Here is a 24,410-nt window from a genome sequence, read left to right on the forward strand (position 1 = left end):
AGCATTCTGCCATCATCACAGGCTACCAAGTGTGACCAAGCAAGGGCAAAACAAAAACTGGGCTACTCCAGTTTGATGGCTGCTCATTCTGAGAGCAGCAAATCTTTCTTATAGGAGTAAATAGTAGCTACTAAGCAAAATGCTTTTAGTTTAGCTTTAAGAGTGGTTCTTAATTTTCAAAATTCAAGGAGCAAATTGTATTCTATCATGTCTTTAGTCCTTCTCCCTGATACAGAGGGGCAAACCATCATGCATCTCCCAAAATTAGGTATTCCATATTCATGCACAAGCACAGTAGCTGTTTTAGGGATTCATATCACTATTTTTAAGAAATAGAAAAACTAAAAAACAAAAACTAACACTTTTGCATGGCATGGAAAAATTACTGTGGCTTGAGATCAGGCACATTTCTTGGATTTCTTCAAAGCAATGTTATGCATTACACTTCAAAGGATTTTAGTAAGTTATGCAATAATACATTTCTAGCAATTATCAAAGCTGCCAAAAAGCAACCAAAGAGATTAGTTAGTCAGATTACTTTGATTTGCAAACCTCTTGTATACATATCATATAGTCTGTCTTAAATATGAAGGGAAAAAAAGTTAAGTTCTGCTGTGACACAGGGAATTCAACAGTGGTCCCTGCAGGATGATTCAGTTCTTGGCTTTTTTAATCAATAAAATCTTATCGATTATCATGCTTCCAAGAGAATGTCTGAATAAATGTTTATGTTTATGTTCCCAGTTCCAAGGTTTCTACACAAAAGAGTGTGGACAAAGATCAACCAGTTAAATGGTAAAGTGATGAATTTTCAAGTATCTTAGACAGCCTATATCTGTTGATGGGAACACAAATTGAATAGAAGATACTTTAAAATCTATATGAAGATATCTGTAGAGAGACAAGTAGGTTTATTTACAAACCCACATCCTTTTTTAAAGGTTTATTGATCAAAATTTCATTTGTTGATATTTTTTCCCAGTTGCCACTTCAAGAACTTCCAAAAGATATATTCTTAGAAGCAAGAGAACAAGATTGACACCATGCACTCCTAAGTTGCATTTCCCCATGCATTTCATGCACTGTGCTTGCTCATAAAGGATTGCCAGCCAGCCTTCAGTGACCTCCCATCCTTAGCAGCCTGGCAGCCATGAAAACAGAATGGGTTTCTTAGATTATACAAACCTCCAACATTAAATTGCTATGTCTGACATAAATATTTTCCCCTTCTACTCTCAAGGAATTCTTCTGTGAAATTAAATCACACACAGAGGGGAAAAAAGGCAAATATAAACATAAATGTATCAACAAGCACCAGAAATGAGCCAGAGTTTGATAATCTGAGACTTTAAAAATAAATGAGAGCAAAAACCAAAGCCACCACTCAAATCAACCTCACAAATAAACTCTGCAAGCGTCTCCCAAACAATAATAATGGCAAGCGGCAACTATGACTTATTTAGTTTTAGGAAGGGGGAAAAAACAAAAAAGCATCCACCACCTCCAACTGTGTTTCCTCTTCTTCAGTCCCCGCCTAAAAGGGCACATAGCAAATGACCGGGAAAAAATGAAGTATTAGTGTGACTTCTAAATCCAATCAATTGAGTTCTGTTTACTGTTAAAATACCCAGTTCTAACTTTACCAACCTGCGTTGTTTCAGTCTCAGAAGCAGCTGTAAACGTTAAGACACTGTTCTTTCTTCACCTATGGTAGTTGTACAAATGTTTGAGGTAATCTTTTGCAAGGATGAAATGGTCAAGATGGAAACTCCATTGTCTTGCTCTCTCTCTTTTAGCCCCCAAATTATGCCTTTCCCATATGTGAATGAAGCTGGACAGAGTGCAAACCAGCACAATTCATTGGACACCATAACTAGAAACTTTAACACACGATGAAACTGAGGCGACTTGTCCAAGGTCACAAAGGCACTAAATGGCTGAATCTAGATTCAAACTCGGGTCTTCAGACCCCAAATCCAGCATTCTTTCAACTACATCATAATCCTCCCCCAATCAGTTCTAATTTCAAATGTCCAATTTAGTTAGCTAGTTAGAGAGAGAATACATGACTTGAAATAAAATTGGGATTTAGCCTTTTTTCTTAGGGATAAATGTTCCATGTGTTGTCAAGTATTTGAGAATGCTATATTTGAAAAAGGAAACAACACTTTGTACTTGCTTATTTTTTATCTTTTCTAAAAGCTTCCGCTTTTAAATAAAATGTTAGGATATTTTATAAAGGACAACTAAGAACATCATAAAAGAAAAATCGTTCATTTTGGAGGAAATAATCTTAAACCTCAATAATGTCACACATTAGGAAAATCTGAAAAATTCACTAGCTTCCTAAGAGAATGTATTTGGAAATCTTGAAATCCTTGCAAACAAATGAAGAAAAAAAAGACTCAAACGAGAAATAGAAGTGGAGAAGTTCACTACTTTTGCTATCAAAGGAACAATATTATTTTCTCACTCTTTTCTCTAAGGATGCAAACATTTGCTTCATTATTGTAAAATTCAACATTTACTCAAGGTTTATTGTGTGCAGAGCACATAGCAGAGTCTAAGAAGCCTGAATTTTTTAAAAAGTGAAAACTAGATAGCATGTAATTGCTAAAATATGAATCATAATGTACTGAAGTATCTCAGAGTATAAGAAACTCAGTATCTGGCTAATGGCAAATACAAAGACCATCCTGAATTTAAACAGCACCATCTTCTGAGAAGCTCAAGAAGATTTGCATAATTTGTCATGTGGTGACAACACACCCATAAGCTAAATAGAAGGTATTGTCTTTTTATATATGTGGAAACTGAAGTCCAACAATTCCCCTACCCCCCCCCCAAAAAAAAATCAGATTAGGATCTATCCCAACCTAACTCTAAACACTTAACCACTAACATTTCTGGATTATTCACTCAGCTGACTTTCAACAATACCATTTTTTTTCACAATACACAAGACTGATTTTAAAATTATAGTATTCTGTACACATTTGCATTTTAAGTCTATAATAAATGTTTCCAATTTTTCATAGCCAGTAAACACTATTTGCTTATAGTAAACAATGACATGAAGGCACTAAATTAACCAATAGTACTTATCAAAAGGAAGTCATATGCTGCATCTTCTGACTCTACAAAATAGTGGTTGGTTAATTTCGGTATAATTTTAAAAAAATTATCAGTCAACCAACAATCAGGCAAAAAAAATTGCCAGATTCCCAGTCCTATGATAAAACACCAAAATGTTCCACACTATCTAAAAAACCAATAAATTTATTTTTAAAATTCTATGCTAAGGAAATAATAACAACATAACATTTTCCCTTCTTGGACTACCCAGCACTGAAAATTTAATCTTCATGGATGATTTTTGTAAATAACTTGTCTGAAATCCACCAAAGTCCAATAATACAAGGGGCTAGGGTGTTTCAAGATTATGGCTGTGGTTACATCTTGCAGATTTAAGAGAAATCAATACTGTACGATAAATCTCATACTTTTTTTAAAGGTTAGGGAGGGACAGAAGAAAGGGGGGGGGAGGAGCCACAATTACTCTTAAAGCCAAAAAAGGATAACCATATCCAGAAATAGTAGAAGTGAACATATTCATGTGTGTATAGTACTTTCTACTAGGGGAGAATGAGGTTGGTGGATTTCTTGAGCACAGGAGTTCTGAGTTAAAAGCCCAGCAGGTGTTTTACACCAAGTCTAGCACGAATATGGTGAACTCCAGAGAGGTGTTTGGGGTGGAGAAGCCTTAGACAAACCAGACCAGATCAGAAACCAGGTCAAAGCTTCCTTGACAATTAGCAGTGTTATCAAGCTCGTTAGTGTCGGCTATACTTCTAGCTTGAGATAAGATAGGGAGACCAAATCTTCAAAGAACAAGGAGGGTGGAGGCTGGGAGGGAGGGGAGAATGAAATTAAGAAATTCTACTAAGTAAACATTTGTCTACACAGCAGATTCTTCATATAGAGTGAGCCAAAAGTCACAAAGGGTTCTGATGTTTTAATAACGTTTTGAAAATTATTTTTCTTTATTTCCTATATGCATACGTATTTATTTCCTATAAATACTGTATATGATGCTATGAATTGCAAATTAGAAACAAAAAGTACAGATTGAAGCCCCTTCCTGACTTCTGGCTCACCCTGTATAAACCAAATTTCGTTTTTAAAGACCTAGCACTCATTGATTGTGTCTATTTAAGAGAAGGAAAGAATAATCCTTCAATAGAGCCAATATAAATCATTCAAGCAATGGCAGAGTTTGTTTGTTTGTTTTTGGTTTTTAATTACCAGGATTGCCTATGGGTGTACTCCCAAATTTACTAGCAAATCATGTATGGGTTAGGTAGCTATGGCTATAGGCCAGCAATCAACAGATTTCTTACATTCACTTCTCATGCAGGAATATATTTACTTGTGAAAATGAATGAGGTTCTACTTTTCTGAAGTTGTGAGAGAGTTTATAAGCAAGTTTATATTCGATGTCATCAAGCTGACGATTTCCAGTCTATGTAGAAGCAATTAAACAACAGGGTTACACACCTCCTCTTCCTCTGCTTTGTCATGCAGGTCATTGTCATAAGAGGTGTTTAATGAAGTTGTCTTAGGCTCCAGGTAGCAGAGAGATAGAGCGAGAGGAAGGGAAAAGGTGAGTGAGAAAGGAACGGACTGGAAAGCAGAAAGCAGCAGCCCAAAGATGAGGAGAAAAGAAGGAATAAATGAAGGCGATGTGATAGGAACATAATGCTGTAGGTCAGCAGGGAGGAAGGAGACGCAAACCTTGGGGAGGCTGGGGAAAGTGAGGTACCCATCTTCATCAAGCAGTGAAGGGAAGTTAGAGGGAAAGCATTTGCAGAAATTGAATGGAAAGTAACCAAACTCAGTATCTTGGTAGTCAGCACCTTTAAGAGTTTTCCCATGGATTGGAGAAGAACAGCAGTGCTTAGCTGGGGATAGGGGAAGATCCAAGATAGAATCAAGGGGGGATACTTCAGTATCACCATGCCCCGAGGTTTCACTTAGAGAATTGAATTCCAAGCTCTCGAGTGTGGTTTGATCCACCTCCCCAAAGAGGTCTTCCTCTGAAATGTCGGAAAGCACTTCCATTTCAGGGATTGGCAATAGGTTTGCAGATCGAGGTGAAACACAGTGGATGGGTGGTGATGGTGGGTATATGGAAATGAACTATTTATGATGAAATAAAATAAAATGTATGTTTTTAGGGAAGAAAAGAAATGCATGGGAGGTGGGGGTGAGGGAGGAGAGAAAAAAGAAATGGATAGTTAGTGAAAACTTTTACCTAACAGAATGGAGAGTATTTCCAATAGTTAAATAAATGACCCATTTTTTGGTGTTTTTTTAAAAGACTAACTGGGCTATTTTTATTATATAAAAATATTAGATGACTAATGATTTAAATATTATTTTAGAGATGGCAACAAAAAGCTTTTCTGACTGTGAATGAGTCACTGAGTCATACTGTAATTACTTTCAACAGATAGGTACCAATAGAGATTCAAAGCATTAGCAGGAAAGCCAAGGTTCAGAATAGCACAGGAAGGATAAGCAGGTGGGACTGCCAAACCTGAAAAGTTCCTAAAATTTCCCTTGTAAATATAAAGAACTGACCACCCCCCCCCCAAAAAAAGTAGAATTCAGTTCAAATTGATCCATCCCTACCAAAAAAAAAAAATGAGGCTGACCATTTTAGAGACCTGATGATGAACTTCCCTGATTGACTGCTTTGAATAGCTCTGAAAGTGGTACTAGCTACTTCCTAATAGCTTAAAGTGGTACCCCTCGTTAACAGAGTTTTTGATATTTAAAAACCAAATGATCTACAAACCATGATCCCACGACTGTCACAAATTCTTCGAAATGATAACATGAGAAATTCATCTTTTCACTAAGAAAGAAGAGTTAAGCAATCTATCCCAACATTTTAGTTTTGGTAAATGACTGATTTTTGGTTTCTTCAGTCCATTCAACCTCCATCTTTAAAATACAGGATCGCTTTTGGAAATTATATCTTAAAAGTTTTCCGCTTGGAGCACATAACTAGAAAATATAAGTGCTAAGTGGAAATTCTCCTCTGTTGAGAATGAAGTGATTAATAAACTTTGTACAGATGTTTCTCAGAAGGCACTCAAAAGCCTATATACAAAATCATACATGAGGCAAAGCTCAACATCGTGTCATATTTTGCAGCCTTAATTCATGAGGGAAAAATGAAAAAAAAAGCACATGACCATTAGTCATGGGAAATCCTGAAGTCTCCCCAACAAAAACTCAATGCAGATGGACAACCCATCACAGTGTTTGTCATTAGAGGGCTCAAGAAGATAAATCAAGAATCTAGTTACTAGCTTGCAGGAATTTATAAAACATGTTGCTCCATGAACAGAGTCTAGAGTCCAACTGGACCCCTCCAAATCCATAATCTTTTGGCATATTTGGCAATGAAATCTCTCAGAGAAAATGATGTGGTAATCTCAAGATGCTTTGATTTCTGATTTTTCTAATATTACAGAACTTCCAGCATAGGGAAGTATTTTTTTAAATCGTGTCATTTTAATTGATCATACCTTTCCTTCAGTAGTAAACTGTAACTGTGGAGTTTTGGTTGGGCTTCTGACCTCCCTTTTGCCATCTCCATCTTGAAATGTGGCTTGGCTGGCAACTCCAGGGCCATAAACAGAAACATCACCAGCAGGGCCAGAGAAATCCTTTTGGTCAATGACACCAATGGGTGCTAGGGAAAAAGAACATGGATTTATATTTGATATCATGTATGTTACAAAATACCATAGGCTGGACTTTAGAAACTTAGAAACACCTGTCTGCATTTATGTCCATGAAAGAAAGGAAATGCATATGTGTGTGTACACACGCGTACACACACAGCACTCTCCGCATTTCTGTCTCTTGGTTTCCCTTAAGTCCAGACTAAAATTTGACCTTCTAACGGATGCCTTTTCCAACCAACCACTCTTTTTTTTTCCCTTCGGTAACATAGCTTTATTTCTTCCAGTTACATGTCAGAGTGGTTTTCAACGTCTTTTCTTTTGAGGCAATTGGGGTTAAGTGACTTGCCCAGGGTCACACAGCTAGTAAGTGTTAAGTGTCTGAGGTCGGATTTGAACTCAGGTACCCCTGTCTCCAGGGCTGGTGCTCTATCCACTGTGCCACCTAGCTGCCCCCAACATTCATTTTCATAAATTTTAGAGTTCCAAATTTTTCTCCTTCCCTTCCTTTTCCAACCACTTAATTCTAATGCTTTCCCTTTGTAAACTGCTTCCTATTTATTCTATATATGTAGCTTGTATGTACACATTTGATGGAGTGTTTTCTCTCCTATTAGATGGAGTTCCTTGAGGTCAGGTACTGTCTTTTGCCTCTCTTTGTATCCTCAGCATTTAGTACAATGCCTGGCACATGGTAGGCTCTTATTCACACAATCACCACACTAGATCAAGCCTTCATCCTCTAGCCTAGGTTACTGTATTATCTCCTACCTCTTCTCTGTGACTTCTACTCTCTCCCTTCTCCAACCTATCCTCCACAAAGCTCATAAGGTGATATTTTTTTCTTTTTTTTGGGGGGGGGGCTAGGGCAATGAGGGTTAAGTGACTTGCCCAGGGTCACAAAGCTAGTAAATGTCAAGTGTCTGAGATCGGATTTGAACTCAGGTCCTCCTGAATCCAGGGCTGTTGTTTTATCCACTGTGCCCCCTAGCTGCCCCAATATTTCTAAAGCAGAGGTACAAACACATCAATCCTCTGCTCAGTAAGGTCCTGCAGCTCTCGGCAACCTCAAGGATGAAATACCAATTCCTAAGCTGGGCATTTAAAGCCCTTCATGACACGGTTCTCCCTGATCATTATTCTTCACACACTCCACATTCCAGCCAACCTGGCCTGCTCCCTGTTCCCATCCAACACAACATCGCTGTTTCTAGTTCCATGTCGGGGCACAATCTGTTCCTATACTTGGAATTCTCTTCTTCCTCACCTCATAGAATCCCTAGCTTCCTTCCAGGCCTGGGCCAAGGCTCACCTCCTGCATGGGGAGTAATCTGTATATATACTCCCATGTACATGTTGGCCCTGCCCTCCAACCTCGATAAAAGGTAAACTTTATCAGGGATCAGTTCACTTACATCATCGTAGGCCCCTGGTATATATTTAAATGCTAAATAAATTCCTATAGAATCAATCTCCAGAGAGTCGTCACAGCCAAGATACATTTATTTTTCTGTAGACAAAGCATTAAAACATCATTCTGAGCTTAAAATACGCTATACTTAACATCATCATCAGTCACTCAGATCAATCTTGGAGGCCTAATTTGTTTTAATATAGCACTGGTCAACAGGAGGAGCTCTAAGACTAGCTGAGTATGTAACACAAGGGAAAAGGATCAGAACATAATTTGTAGATAATGCTTTAAACAGAACTGGGGCAGAGATTGAAAATATTCATACCCATATTGAAAAGATAAAGCATTCTCTACTCTCAATTGGAAAGGACCTGAGAAACCAAAACTATTAATACCAAAGCTGGTCTGTGGTTGTTATCTGTTTACTCAAACACTTTGCTTCTGTGGGTCATCCTTAAGTATTTGCCTTTCATATGGCAAAAGATGATTCAGAAAATTAGTAGCAACACCCAGAACAAGAGATTCTCATCTTAGCCTTGAAAAATTCAATATTGAAACTCAATAAATACTTATTGGATCGGCTATGATCAATTAATTGAAGCAATTTCCGCGTGGATATTTTAACTATTTTTTCCTCTGTTAGCTTTCCACAATGGGGTCAAAGAGCCCATAGGAGGGGTTTACAGAATCTGGGCTGGAAGGGATCACAGAAATCATATAATCCAACCAATACCTTAAGAATTTTCTCTACAACTTGACTTGATTAAGGGTTACCTAGCTTTTGCTTCCCCCTACAGTGGGGCAGCTAGGTGGTATAGTGGATAGAGCATTGGGCTTAGAGTCAGGTAGATTCATCTTCCTGAAGTCAAATCTGGACTCGGACACTAGCTGTGTGACACTGGGCAAGTCACTTAACCCTGTTTGCCTCAGTTTCCTCAACTGTCATATGAGCTGAAGAAGGAAATGGCAAACCACTCTAGCGTCTTTGCCAAGAAAACTCCAAACGGAGTCATGAAGAGTCGGACACGACTGAAATGACTGAACAACCACATAGTCGGGGGGAGAGGAAGGGCTCCCACTGTTACCTCCAGAAGGAGTCCACTGCACTCTTAGGCAACTTTAATTGTTAGGAAGCTTTCATTGAAATGAAGTCTAAATCTGCCTCTGTGCAGCTTCGAGCTCATAGCATCTATACAGACACGGAGCTAACAAAGACAACCTGACTCAGTGCTAGAAGGGAATATCAATATGGGTCATGGAATCGATGCAACCACCAGCATTTGCTGTCATCTTCCTTTTCCTTATTGGTACCGAGTTGGAGTACGCTTTTGTTGTTATTGTTTTACTCTGTCCTTTGGAGCCAAGTGGAATGAATCTAACAGCCCTTCAAATACTTGAAAACAGCTACCATGCCTCCCTGAAGTCACCTCTTCTCCAGTCCCTTAACTGGTCTTTATATGGCATGAACCCCAGAGGCTGTCTGCTGTCACAGGGACACTGGAGAATTTATCAATGCCCCATCCTGTTCCTACTAAGTTTTTTTTCTAGTAGGATTGTAGATTTAGAACTCAAAGAGACCTTAGAAGCCATCTAGGTCCAACCGCTCATTCTATAGATAAGGAAACTGGGACTAAAAAGGTTACAGAGCTCACTGTGATAGACAGAACTAAACATCTCTAACTAATACTTAATGATATTCACAGGGCTAGGGCTAGGGCTAGAGCCTCTCTAGCTGTGATTTCAATGGTATGGGGAATTCCCAAATGAGGAAACTCCCTCTGCCAATGCAGTTGGCACCCTTTTCCTGAAACTTATGGTAGTCTTTAAACAAATTAGGTCCCAGACTCCATATTTTCTGGCACCTAGTCTTACTACAATTAAAATACTAGACCACAAAGTAGGCAGCTATTGAGGGAGAGGGAGAGGGTTTTGATATTGATAAGAGAACAAGTCATCCCATTTCCATATCCCATCCCCCTATACTCATCATTACTATGGCAAAGATGGGGATGAGGAGGCAACAAATGATTTATCCATCCCCAACTCTCAACTTAGGCTTACATCTTGAGTTTAATTTTTCCTTTGAGGATGTCCTTGAGTATTCAATTTTCATCTTATCTAACCTGTATAAAATGAAATGGAGAATGGGTCATGCAGTATTTTTTTAAATTTTTTCCATATAAATATTTTATTATTTTCCAGTTACATGTAGAGATAGTTTTCAACATTTGTTTTTATAAAATTTCTTGTTTCAAATTTTTCTCCATCCCTCCCCTCTCTCCCCCAGTGCAGTATGTTTTGAATGTTATTTATCTTTCTAATAAGAAATATTTTAAATCTTTGTATCCTCATTTTAAAAAGTGTTTATTTTTAATTCCCTTTTCCTTCTTTATTTACAAGTTTCTGGGTTCTAATTTGCTAGATTCTGAGAAGTTGTTCACTTGCTTTACAAGAGCTTCTTTGGCTTTAGCTCATTTAAGATCAAGTTCCTCCCATCTTCCCCTTCCTGGGTCAAATCAATACATAAGACAAATTAATATAGGTGACATCCATGCAATATGTTCCAACTTTATTACAAACATTTGTCATTTAATATTTGAAGATAAATATCGGAAGACACCAAAATTTATCAATGTGCTTCTACCCATGTTTCTCAAAGTTTCCTTGTGTACACAGAAACTAGAACTTTGATGACCAAATGCTTTGGAAATAGTTCATTTTAAGTCAAGTTGGCTTGGATGCAAATGAGTTTAATAAAGATTTATCTAGTAAAGATTTTGATTTCCCTTCTGCCGAGCTGAGTAGTGGTGGTGATGGTAGCGGGAAGGCAGGGATGCTGCCATTTGGGGAACTTGTGAGTGTTCAGGACTTAGGGCAAGATCACCTAGGAAGATAAGGTGGCACCACTCCAGTTCAGGCAGTGGGCAAGTACTAGTCCTCAAAGAAATAGAAAACTCCTTCCTGTTGGGACAAGAAATCAGGGGCGGGGGGGGGGGGGAGGGGGAGAAAGTCCTTTAAAATGGTAGCATTCCACAACTGGGCCAAGACTCAGCCCAATACACAGGGGGAGAATCAGCAATGCTTCTAAAATAAAGAAAAACAAAAAAAGCCAATTGCCCTGTCAATTAGAACATATACTGATAAATGTGGGGAGAGGGTACGGGGGCAGGGGAGTGCTTGCTACAGTTCAAATTTGTTTTGGAGAAAGTAAAGGTAACTTTACCCCCAAGTTGCTCACTGTATGTCTAGTCATACATCTGCATGAAAAGCCCTCTATATTATCTTCCACAATAGTCTTTTTGAGAACACACCCCATCTGATGATTTATTGCATTCAACACAAAGGGGAAAAAAGAATGAACCACTGTGTAATGTTTGGTGCTTCTATTTGCAAACTCATTGTTTTCAGATACACATCTACTGTGGCCCTCTGGGCTTACTGGCCACACAAGATGGTGGGCTTCCCTATGAGGAGGTGAGATGCCTCATATGCCCATCATGACAGTATAAAGATACCACTGGATGCGGAGGCAGAATAGATAAAATTCTAGTCCAAGATCCACAATGTACTAATTATAGGACCTTGGGAAAGTTAATTAATTTAACTTAGTTTCAGTTTTTTCCTCTTTCAAACAAATGAGGACAGGTACCTGTCCAGATTACCTTACATGTTCACATGGAGATCAAATAAGATAAGGCACATAGAAGTGCTTTGTAAGAGGTAAACTATTATTATAATATTATCTGGTTGGCGGCAATGGAGAATAGTTTAAAATGAGACTCAAAGAAAGACAATATTCCAGGGTAAATAGCATTTTAAGTCAGAACACCAAAGAATAGCAATTTCCCATGCTGTAGGCATTCTGTGTGGAAGGAGTAAACAAGTAACTTTTGGCGCTTGAAAGGAATGTCTCAACTAAAGAATTAGAGGGTGGTTTAACAAGTTCTCTAGTGTTAAATGTAAAATCATGCTGAAAAAATTTATTTTTAAGGACAATCATTTATTCTAGAACACCTTTTTGCAGTTTTTGGTTTCAGAATTTGAAAAAAATGGCAGATTCTCCAATGATTTCTGTGCTAGAGGATTTAGGAACAATGCGTTGTTGAAAATGGTGGGTAGGGACTGTTTCATTTGACTTCGTGTCCCCTATAATTTAGTTAACTGCCTGGCACATAGTAGGTGCTTTTAAAATGCTTGCTAACATATTGGGATACTGAGTACCTAAGAAATCTCCTTATGTATCCTCTGTTTTACATACTGGACTAATAAAATGCGATAAGGGAATCCATGTTGAAAAAGTGTTTTAAGAAAGTTAGATTCAGGAGAGTTAGGTTCAAATCGCATCTCAGACATTGACTTACTCTGTGACCTTGGCAAATTACCTAAACTCTCAGAGTTTCATTTTGTAAGGGGGAAAATAATACTTGTACTATCTCACCAGGGTGTTGTGAGAAAAGCTCTTTGCAAATTTTAGAGCATTAGAGAAACGTGAATAATCTAAATGAAGACTGTATTCATATTTTACAAAGGTTATCAAAAAGGTGCTTTTACAAAACAATATATTTATAGTGATTTAGTTTCTATAAATCCTATTGGCTTCCAGTGAGAACTAGCAATCAATTATATGTATATATGTACATATGTATATGTGTGTGTGTGTATGTGTATGCGTGCACACATACATATATACATATACATGTATACATACACATATATACATACACCCACACAAAACACACGCGAGACTACCGATTTTAAATCCCACTTTTGATTCCCTCACGGATTGTAAACTGTATTTGGAGATTGTATTTCTTTGGGTAACAAACTATCTGTACCTATTATAATCTTACTCTTGCATAGGTGGGGAAAGGCAATAGCAACCTACTTCTACGTGAGAGAAACCTGGGAAAAGAGAAGAAAAGATAGAAACAAAAAAAAAGAGAGAGAAAAGAAAGTGAAGGAAAAAAAAAGAGAGAAAGAGAAAGGATGTAAGGGAAGGAACACAGATGAATGAATGAACAAAAAAAGTTAAGTGTTTACAATGTGCCAGGCAGTCAGTGATGGGGATAAAAACAACAAAAATAGAATCAGTCTCACCTTTGAGAAGCTCACTAATACAGGGAGATATCCAACCCAGGGCATGGGGGACAATTTAGAACTTTTTGGTTTGGAAAATCACCACAGGGATGGTGAGCAAAGCCATAGGGGAGCAGAATGATACAATTTATCCAATAGCAATGGCAGCCTTGACTTGATTATGGATCTTAAGATACTGCACATTAAAGTATATGTACTTTTTTGAACCAGAAATATAAGGACAAGAATTATATTGTTATCCATATATTTTACTAATCCATCAACATTTTAGTGAAAAACCTGCATCTTTAAATTATACGATCTCACTCCATGTTAACAAAAATATCAAATCCCACATTATATATTGCAGTTTTACGTGCTGCATATGCTATTCATACTATGAACATGTCAACCCCTTTTATATTATGTTATCAGAAAGATGTCATTGATACAGAAGCCAGGGATTACAATTTTACCACTATTTACATATATACTGAAGTCTCATAGAAGTAAAAATATTTTGCAGCCAAAACAGCTAGAGCAAATTCTAGGTTACTGAGGCTCCGGTCAACTGGAAATTGTTATTAGCAGTCACTTCTGTATCACAGAGACTTAGTGATCATTAGCAATAATTCCACTAAGGAAAAAAAAAGATCATGAAATACCATTCAAATATAAGAAATACTGAATTATATAAGAGCATTTGAGCCAGGGGCAGCTAGGTGGCACAGTGGATAAAGCACCAGCCCTGGATTCAGGAGGAGCTGAGTTCAAATTTTACTTCAGACACTTGACACTAACTAGCTGTGTGACCCTGGGCAAGTCACTTAACCTCCCCTGCCACACACAAAAAAAGGAAAAGAAAAAAAGAAAGAACATTTGAGCCATTAATATATTTCATAATTTTCTAATTCCTTAAAACTTGACAACTTTGATGATATACCTGATAAAACCAACCATGTTATCTGAACAACAGGGCTTAATGTACTTATTCAGAAGGTTTCTTAACCTGGAATCTGTGAACTTAAAAATAATTGATTTCAGTATAATTGATTTTCTTGGTAATCTTATATATTTCATTTTATGCATTTAAAAACGTTATTTGGGAAGGAGACCCATAGAGTTGGCCAGATTGCCAAAGGAGTTATAATGGAAAAAAGAATAAGAATTTCTTCTCCATAATTATTTATTTTCTTACCTCCATCAAGACTTCTTGAGACCCGTTTGCTGGAGGTACGCTCAAAATATGGAGCTGGTCTGTCTATGAGGGTGCTTGCCTGTCGGGTCTGTGCTTGAGTACGGCCACTATATCGGAACTTAGATCCCAAAGTAAGGAACTTAGCCTTTGGTGGCTGTTCTGGTGATACAAGCCTATACAGGACACAAATAAAAGAAAATTAGAATTTACAGCTACAGTTCAGAAGAAAACTAATTTTTAAAGGTTTTATCCTCTACTAAACATCTAACTTTTCAACTAGAGTATGGTTACTCAGTTTTAAAAACAGAGAAGACAATCACTCGCAAATAATATTATGTGCTCTAAAGCAAGCTTATAAATGAAAACCAAATCTTCCCAGCCCTCCCATTTTATTTTCCTCATAAAGAAGTAAAACAGTAAGAAAAGAAAATTTAAAACCCTTTTTTAAAAGCCAGGTACTATGCTAAGCATTTTTACAAACATTATCTCATTTGATCCCACAAGCCCTGTAAACTCTATTATTCATTTTACAGTTGAGGAAACTGAGGCAGACCTGTTTTAGTCACTGCCCAGGGTCACACAAGCTAGTGTCTGAGGCCACATTTCAACTCAGATCTTCCCAATTCCAAGACCAGAACTCTATCCATGGAGCCACCTCCAATTGCTTCTACCAAAATGAATAAAACTCAACATTCTTTCCTATGCTTTTGAACTGTGATAAATATCTAAGGCTGGAATCAAGGACATCATCACAGTGGTCTTACACACCTATGATTCTATATGCTACCGGGCTATGATCTTAATGACTGAATCTTTGCTCTCAGCTATAAAATTGCCAAGTAATTTGTTTTTAGTTTTTTATTCATGAAGTCTGGAGTTTTTTCTCCTACAAAAAGACCAGCCAACTCATTGGATCTATTCCATCGAATAATTCTTTCCCATGAAAAAAAAGAACAGAATCAAAGTAGACCAGCACAGATGACTAACATGTTTGCTTGCCAGAACGATTCCATCACTTAAGCTCTGGGTTCACAGAATGAATGATAAAGTCAACATTGTAGACTATTATACACTGATACAATTTTAAATGGGAAAAATACCTCCACAAAACTTTTGGGCTAATAGTACATGAGAATTGTGTAACCTAGCCAGACTATATCAGGAATGCTAGGCTATGAATTCAAATATATATCCATTATGATAATATGGCATAGTGAGTGGAGTGTAGGACCTAGACTTAGGATTATATGGGTTCATATCCTACCTCTGACACAGAAGTGTGACCTTGGGGTACACTTCTCAAACATGAAAGCACTATTAAATACTAGCTACTACAATCTGGTCAAGAATAAGCCAAAGAGATTAACTATGAAATTCAAAATTAGCCTGAAAGCAGTTCTTGAATTTCTCCATCAACTAATGGGTTTTCGCCAACCATTTTATACAATGTGAGAACAATGCAGCAAAGACATTTTCCTTCATCTGTCAACAGCCATTAACGTGTTGACAGCACTTTACAGTTATAAAATAATTTGCTTACATTATCTCATTGATCTTTACAACATCTGTGGGTGGGTGTTTTTATTTCCATTTTGCAGATGAGAAAATGGATGCTCAGAAAAGCAAAATGATTTGCCCAAGGCCACCCTACCTCTCAGACATAGTATATATATGTTATGATTCTACACAGCTCTACTAGGATTCTAGTCCCATTTCTGCTTGAATTTTAGAATTCTTCTAGTGCCTGTTCATCAGTGATGAGAAAGTGCCTCCAAGCAGTAAGAGATTGAGCATGTCAATGTGCCAAGCAGCCCCTGGCAGCCTTCCACATGCTCAGTGTTCTCATCCTATGCAATGCCAAAAAGTCTCTAGAATAGCCAAACATCAAAATCAAGCCAGTTATTAAGACAAACTGAATTATATTTTTGAATTTTTGGCCCCAAATCTGATAACCCAGTTTTGAGTGATTGCTACTGTTTTGGGCCTCTAATTTTCTAATAATGATAGTAATAATAATGATATGATAGATTTTATATAGCATTTTAAGGTAGGTTCTACCTGCAACAATTCTCCTATGTGCTCCTTTTTTTTTGGGGGGGGGGGAGGCAACTGGGGTTAAGTGACTTACCCAGGGTCACACAGCTAAGTGTCAAGTGTCTGAGGCCGGATTTGAACTCAGGTCCTCCTGACTCCAGGGCCAGTGCTCTATCCACTGCGCCACCTAGCTGCCCCCTATGTGTTCCTTTTACTCAATTATCACCTCAGTCCCAGCCTACTGTAATAGACTTCTAGTTGGTCTCCCTATCTCATGTTTCCTCACTCTATTCCATCATCTATTCAGCTGACAAACAGGTATTCCTAAAGCACAGGTCTGACCATAACATTCTTCTAGTCAAAAATTCTAGTGGCTTCCTATTACCTCCAGGATCAAAGAAAAACTCCTGCAATTGGCTTTTTTGTGGGGCAATGAGGGTTAAGTGACTTGCTGAGGGTCAACACAACTAGTAAGTGTCAAGTATCTGAAGCCAGATTTGAACTCTGGTCCTCCTGAATCCAGGACTGGTGCTTTATCCACTGTGCCACCTAGCTGCAACTACAATTGGCTTTTAAAACCCTTCATAAACTGGCCCCCTTCTACCTTTCCAGTTTTACACTTTACTCCCCTCCACATTCATTCATTCATTCATTCATTCACTCATACAATAAACATTTATAAATTACCTACTATGTGCCAGGCACTGTGCTAATGATACAAAAAGAGGTAAAAGACAATCGGTGCGCTCAATGAGTTTACAATCTAAAGGCCAGCAACACTGGACTTGTTGCTATTCCTTATGTAAAATTCCTTCTCTCAACTCCATGCTTTGTCACTGGCCACCTCCAATGCCGGGAATTACTTCATTCTCAACTTTACCTTGTGGCTTTCCTTGCTTTCTTCAAGATACAACTTAAATTCTACCTCCTGCAAGACCTCTTTCCCAGTTCCATCCTCCTTATTCCTAAACTAGTAGAGCCTTCCCTCTGAGATTACCTCCAATTACCCTGTATTTGTCTTGTATGTACGTAGATGTTGGCATGCTCTCTCCTCCCTTAAAATGTGAGCTTCTAGATGTGAGGTACTGTTTTTGTCTTTCTTTTTATCTCCAGAACTGGGGTGGGGGGTGGGGGAGAGAGAGATACAAAGATATCCAAATACATGTGCCTGGCACAAAGTAGGTGTTTAATGAATACTTGTTGAGTTAAATAGCTTTCAAATTAACCATATGGGAAATTCTAAGACATTTATAAACAATATTTTAGTTTTTCTTTTAGGGTGTTTCCAACACAGTCCAGGTCTATAACTATATCCTGTCTGTTTGTCTGTCTGTCTGTCCCTCTTTCTCACCTTCTTTCCCTCCTCCCTCCCTTCCTGTTCCTTTTATTAAGATATGAAAGAAACAGGTGATTCTGAGTCATCCTTCTCCCATTTAATACTGGAATCCCACCATAATTAAGTATAATTATACAATAGTTTAAATAGGAAAAATGATCATACAAAAGAACACAAAGAAATCCTTTCAATTATGGAGGAAGGCAGTGGAATACAACCTACACAGGTCAGGATGCACAATTAGGTAAAAACTTGAATCAAAAGGCCCATGTGAAAATAAGGAGCATCCTATACAACCCGCGATGTTGCTTCTATGCAATTTCTTTACATTGGTCAGGAAAAATGGTTTTCTTTTCAAAGCACATTACAATAATTCTGCCTAGGTACATTTCATTAAAGGCATTTTGTAAACATGACAGATCCATTCTCAGGCCTAAAAATATAGAGAAATGTTTTGGGTTTTGCATGAGGTTGTGAGTCATCATCTTGTACAAAAAAACCCCACAAAAGACATAACTTCTGCACAATTGAATTTATAGTCTTTCAAACTGGGATAAAAAGCCCTCTGAAGCTTCCTGTTTCAATGGATATTGTATTTTCATGCACAAACTTCCAGAATGGAACTGACACATGTGACTAGAAATTTCCTAATGACATAGCAAGTCCCAGGGGAATCGTTTCTCAACTATTCCAAGTGTTTTCTTGTGTCCAGAGACCTCTGAATCAATACATAGGCTGATCAACACAAGAACAAAGCAGTCGGAACTGAACACAGAAATAGATTAGCTGCTTCTTTAATTAAAAGGTGTTATAGTCAGCAAATATGAATATAAACCTACCTGAAGTATTTCCTAGAAAACATAAAGAGAGCACGAATCAACAATATTTCAGTAATATTTATCCTGTCTGGGTCACAAAACATTTGTTTTCTTCAAACAGGCCATCTTTCACTCCTAGGCCATCTTTGTTATATATTGTGATAAAATATATCCATCAGCCATTAAAGTATCCTAAGATATCCAAGATATTCTAAGATAAAATCACTAAAATTCATATGGCTTTCTAAAAATTTCCTTGAGCAAGAGCAAAGGAAGAAGTTAGAAAGGAAATCTACTTAGACACATTTCATCTATTAAGGTATATATTTAAATTGGCAAAATATTTAACAATGCAAAAGATTCGCATTAAAAAAAAGAAATAAAAGGGATGTTTAAAGTCCTATTGATTAATAAAGTCACAGTCACATACATTAGCATCAGTGTGACCATTTAAAAACTGTTAGGAAACAACTAGCTAATGCCTTATTCCTAGGAGGCAACTGAGTATAAAACTGCAAAATTTCATGTTTCTTCAATTTTTTTTTAATTTTCCAACAAAATGTGATGTGAAAGTTTTCAAAAAGCATCCCTCTAGTAAATATATCCATGTGCAGAGAAAGTAGCATTGTATTCTGTCTGATTTGATATCAATGGAAAAATCTACCTATTTTTTAATTGCCTATAAGTGAAAAGTGCTATTCTTTTCATGGCTTCTCCCCTTCCTTTAAAAAAAAAACTTACTAGTTGTTTTTTTTAATAGAAAAATTAACATTTCTATTAGTTATAGAAAGTCCAATCAAACTTTGTTTGTTTTTGTGGGGCAATGAGGGTCAAGTGACTTGCACAAGGTCACACAGCTAGTAAGTGTCAAGTGTCTGAGGCTGGATTTGAACTTAGGTCCTCCTGAATCCAGGGCCGGTGCCTTATCCACTATACCACCTACTGCCCCCAGGCCAATGAAATTTACAAAAAAAAGTTTAAATAAAATATTTTTTCCAGGGTTTGAGATCTTAAATTGATGTTTACAAATAAACTCCCAAAATAGGTTTTATGGAGGCACTGGGGAAGAAAGGAGGGGATATAAGAAATCTATCATTTTTACTGCTTCACTGTAGTGGTCATGATGAAAATATCTAAGGCTTTGTATCATCTGCTGAGACAGAACAAAACTGCCTCAGAAATAACTATAAGAGAATTAGACTTTTGAGATGAAACTCTGAAGCTTGAATGAAATGGTACTGGATAGAAGTAGCACACATCATTACTAAACAAATTCATTACTTAGAAGTCAGTTTTGTTTTGTTTTGGTTTTTTTTAGATGGCAAAAGGAAGCCTCTTTTAGGCCTTGGAATATTCATTCAACAAACTAGGGTAAAGTCAATGATTAAAAAATACTAAGAGCTTAAATGCGTGTGCGTGCGCACGTACACTGACACGTCAATTAAAATACCATGAATTTTTGTTGTTGTTCAGTTGTTTCAGTCATGTCTGACTCTTTGTGACCCCATTTGGGGTTTTCTTGGCTAGTCATTTCCTTCTCCAGTTCATTTTACAGATAAGCAAAATGAGGCAAACAGGGTGAAAGTGACTTGCCTAGGGTCAGACAGCTAGTAAGTGTCTCAGGCTGGGTTTAAACTCAGGGAGATGTCTTCCTGACTCCAGGCTCGGCACTCTATGAACTACATACTGCAATACCTACCTTATATTCAACTGAATATAAAGGGAGAAAACTGTATCCACACATAGTTAAGAAAGATTAAGCTAACCCATATATTCTTTCCTGATAGAGTAATTCCACCAATTGTATCTCCTAAAATTACCTGTAGAAAGTATGATGCTCCACACACACTTTCCATAACCTTTTAGCAGCCCGGTGGTTTGGCAGTTTGAACCCAATGGTGCTCTCAAACTGTTCCAGCTGGAATGAATCCACAAAACAAATTAGCACATTTAAAAGTTCATCACTGACCAGTACCAGGGCTTCTAGGTTTCTATCAATAGTAATTCTCCTCTCTTGAGAAAGGGAAAATGCTGGTTCTCTTAATCTTAATAGTATTACTACACCAGATGGTATCTTTGCACTGAAATAATAACAACAGAATTTTCTATCTTAATAGACATATAAACCTACTCAGATAAGCTTATTATATTTCAATGATAGCTGGAAGTTATCAATCCTTTCACATAACTTTAATATTGTTTTCTTATTGCTTTTTTTCTAATTACAGGAATGGATTTAGAGAAAGGATTAACATAGGGAAAAAAAACATTTTAGGTAAATGACCAACTATTCATTAGATTTAAATTATTGTAAGAAAGAAGTCATTTTAAAATATAAAGAACTTGTTTACTATAAGGGCAATTAAAACTGAGAAATAGTGAATTACCTAATTAAAGACACTAAGGAAAACTGGCTCCACACTGCTTACCTCTGCTGGCCTGACTTTAATGTAGAAGTTACTGCGCTTGTAGGAGATTTTCAGGATTTTAGGCCAAGCAAATCGATTAATTCTGAGTCTGTCCTTATAAATAAGCAGCCCATTAGCACATACACCCAGCTTGATGTCCACACCTTCTGAATCCTACCAAACACAAAGTATTAAATACTAGTTAATAACAATAGCAATAATAACAAAAATAATAATAGCTAGTACGTATAGTGTGCTTTCAGATTTGCAAAGTGCTTTACATAGGTTCTCTCATTTAGATATATGGTCATTCCATTAACTAGCTCCTTTAAAGTGAAGAATAGAAATGGTGATTTTTACAGATTTCACCTTTAAATAACAGCAAGAGCAGAAAACTAGATTGAAACCATAGAAAACATGGCGCATCCTAGCATCTATCCATTTTCAAGGATCATATTTTATTTTTCAAAGAGCTATTGTAATCTCAGGCCTCTTCAGTACTTTTTCAGAGGCATAAGTTGAGTGAATTATTGAACTCCTTCGTAAGGGTTAAGAGGGCAAGAATGGGGGAGATTTGAGGGGGAATGGAGCTAGATTTTCCACAGAGAAAGGGGCAAGAAGATAAAATGTGTGTGTTTATTGGAATATCTACCAGTCTACTGTGGCAGGGTGACAAAAAGGATGCTTGGCAGCCCTGACTCTGAATTCAGTCATTTTGGTAGAGGGTTTTTAGTGTCTTTTTTTTTTAAACCATCAATGAATCATTTTGGCTGACAGGTAGGAGATGATCTCAGTATTACATTCTGCAAAAACAATCATTCATTCCAAACTTCCCTTCAAGGCAAGCTGAGAGTTGCAATTTCCCCTAGTGTAATGGAATCCCCAAATCCTTCCAAGCAGGTCACCAGTAATACAATGCTGACATCCACTTGTCATTGCAACATTCCTTTGGCTGGCACATTTTAAAGGATTGAAAACTATTCTTGAGTTCACTCATATTGGCTTCCCTCTAAGGCTTTTGTTTGGAAAAGGAAGACAACCTGAAATAACTATCAGCCAGAAAGATTTAAAGGGACCAAGGAAGTTGAGACAAAAATGAGCAACATGGCCTGACAGTTTCAATATCATATGAGATACAAGATGTACAATCCTGTAAATATGTCATTCATTAATACTTCATAAAGCAATAGACTTAGATTTCATTAAAAAAAAAACTAAACTGAACCAAATTACGCGGAGCCATCACATATTCACAATCAATAAGCGATATGATACAGGTTCTGTTCCTTACAACACGCAAGCAAAACAAACCAAATTCCAAAACTATCACTAGTCTCAATCTTAATCCAATAAATAAAAATTCATATTTCAAGATGGCACTGGAAAAAAAAAAGCTTTTAATGTTTCTTTTAAAAAAAAATGGGGGCAGCTAGGTGGAGCAGTGGATAGAGCACCGGCCCTGGAGTCAGGAGTACCTGAGTTCAAATCCGGCCTCAGACACTTAACACTTACTAGCTGTGTGACCCTGGGCATCACTTAACCCCAATTGCCTCACTAAAAAATAAATAAATGAATGAATAAATGTAGGGGCAGCTAGGTGAACCGGGGCAGCTATGTGAACACTTACTAGCTGTGTGACCCTGGGCAAGTCACTTAACCCCAATTGCCTCACTAAAAAATAAATAAATAAATAAATGAATGAATGAATGAATGAGTGAGTGAGTGAATGAATGAATGAATAAATAAAAATAAATGTAGGGGGCAGCTAGGTGGCTCAGTGGATAGGGCACCGGCCCTGAAGTCAGGAGTACCTGAGTTCAAATCCAGCCTCAGACACTAAACACTTACTAGTTGTGTGACCCTGGGCAAGTCACTTAACCCCAATTGCCTCGCTAAAAACAAAACAAAACAAAACAAAACAAAAATAAATGTAGTGGTATGGCATTTCATGACTTTTGATTGCCAAATGTTTTCTCTTCAATTATTCTTCTATAATTCATGTATATACTTAGAAATGCACTAAACCATCCATCTTAAAATAGTTGGGTTTTTTGGGGGGGAGGGATCTAACCCATGTGGTGTGTTTTTCACTCTCTTCTGGCAAAGAATTATCAAAAAGGCCTAAAAATACTAGCAGCGAGGATAAAAGAGAATAATCTCTATACAAACCACTTGGGTTCCAAATCAGGCTGCCAAAAATTACTTGCCAGGACCACAGAAACAAGAGGTTATCTGTGCAAATTTTTAAGTTCTTACTCCTCTTTTAAAGCCCAAATTAAAGGTTTATTTCTTTTCTGTTTTTCTGAGGCAAAGAAGGTTAAGTGACTTGCCCAGGGTCACACAGCTACTAAGTGTCAAGCGTGTAAAGCCGGATTTGAACTCAGGTCCTCCCGAAGCCAGGGCCAGTCAGTGCTTTATCCACTGCACCACCTAGCTGCTCCCGGTCTATTTCTTCTATGAAGCTTTCCCTAATATTCCTACTGAATCCTGCTGACACCCACCCCACCACCCAGCCTCTCATCTCAGGGAGCTCTCTGTTCTGCAGTACTTTTAATATAATTTGGTGCATGCTAGGATCGCAAGCTCCAGAACAGTGGAAATTTTATCTTATCTGAATTTTGCATTTCTTTCCCTAATGTCTAACATAGTTCTCTGCACATAACAGGTGGTTAATGCTTATTAAATGAATAAATGTGATCTCATCATAAATGAGAAAGCAATCCTCCTTATGTGAAATGATTTCCATATGAGTTCAGCATCCACCCTGAAGATGTCCAAAACGATAATATCTGATGTATTAATAAAGGTGATTGGAAGAAAAAAAAGGTGGTTGGATTTTAAGTAAACATGTTTTTCTTTCTATGGACCTCCTGTGGTTCTGTGAACACTAAATCAATTAACGTGCTTAGCACAGTGCCCAGCACATATTAGTCGCTATAGAAATGCTTATTCTCTCCTTGTGGTTTTTTTTTAACTTTACCCAAATTCTCTAAGGCTGCTTAGGTTATTTTAAAGCTCAAATCCTTTATCTCTTCAAAAAAGAGCCTAAGGAGTGGTGTACTAGGTTATACACAAGCACACCCAGTCTCTAAAATAGATTTACTTGACAAAAATGATAGAAGACAGAAATGAATGGTGTTGTATAAGGACAGATCCAATAAGACACTGTCAGTGGAACTATGAAATAGTACAACCTTTAGGGAAAACAATTTGTAATTTATGTAAGAAAAGTCATTAAACTATGTTCTTTAACCCAGACATCTGACTACTGGGTATGTATCAAAAAAGGAAAGGGAGAAGAGACAGGGAAGAGAAGGAGAAAGGAAAAAAGGAGGAAGGGAGAGAAGGGAGCCAGACAGGAAAGTTGG

At 37.4% G+C, this 24,410-nt stretch overlaps 1 protein-coding gene across 20 annotated transcripts in view; it reads right to left on the reverse strand.

Annotated features, from left to right (window-relative positions):
* Positions 1-24,410, reverse strand: part of EPB41L2 (erythrocyte membrane protein band 4.1 like 2) — a 275,917-nt gene that overhangs the window by 38,562 nt on the left and 212,945 nt on the right. For 9 of the 20 annotated variants that reach the window (XM_044000778.1, XM_044000775.1, XM_044000773.1 and 6 more), the window contains exons 9-12: positions 21,064-21,216; positions 20,455-20,552; positions 14,447-14,619; positions 6,600-6,766 (exon numbers count right to left, since the gene is read on the reverse strand). In XM_044000778.1, the coding sequence (XP_043856713.1) occupies positions 6,600-6,766; positions 14,447-14,619; positions 20,455-20,552; positions 21,064-21,216 (591 nt within the window). Of the gene's footprint in view, positions 1-1,185; positions 1,249-1,501; positions 1,535-1,647; positions 1,706-4,557; positions 5,200-6,599; positions 6,767-14,446; positions 14,620-20,454; positions 20,553-21,063; positions 21,217-24,410 lie in introns of all 20 variants that reach the window. The other 11 variants (XM_044000762.1, XM_044000768.1, XM_044000759.1 and 8 more) reach the window with 3 other exon arrangements.

The sequence above is a fragment of the Dromiciops gliroides genome, chromosome 4 (genome assembly GCF_019393635.1).
Source record: "Dromiciops gliroides isolate mDroGli1 chromosome 4, mDroGli1.pri, whole genome shotgun sequence".
Taxonomy (NCBI): domain Eukaryota; kingdom Metazoa; phylum Chordata; class Mammalia; order Microbiotheria; family Microbiotheriidae; genus Dromiciops; species Dromiciops gliroides.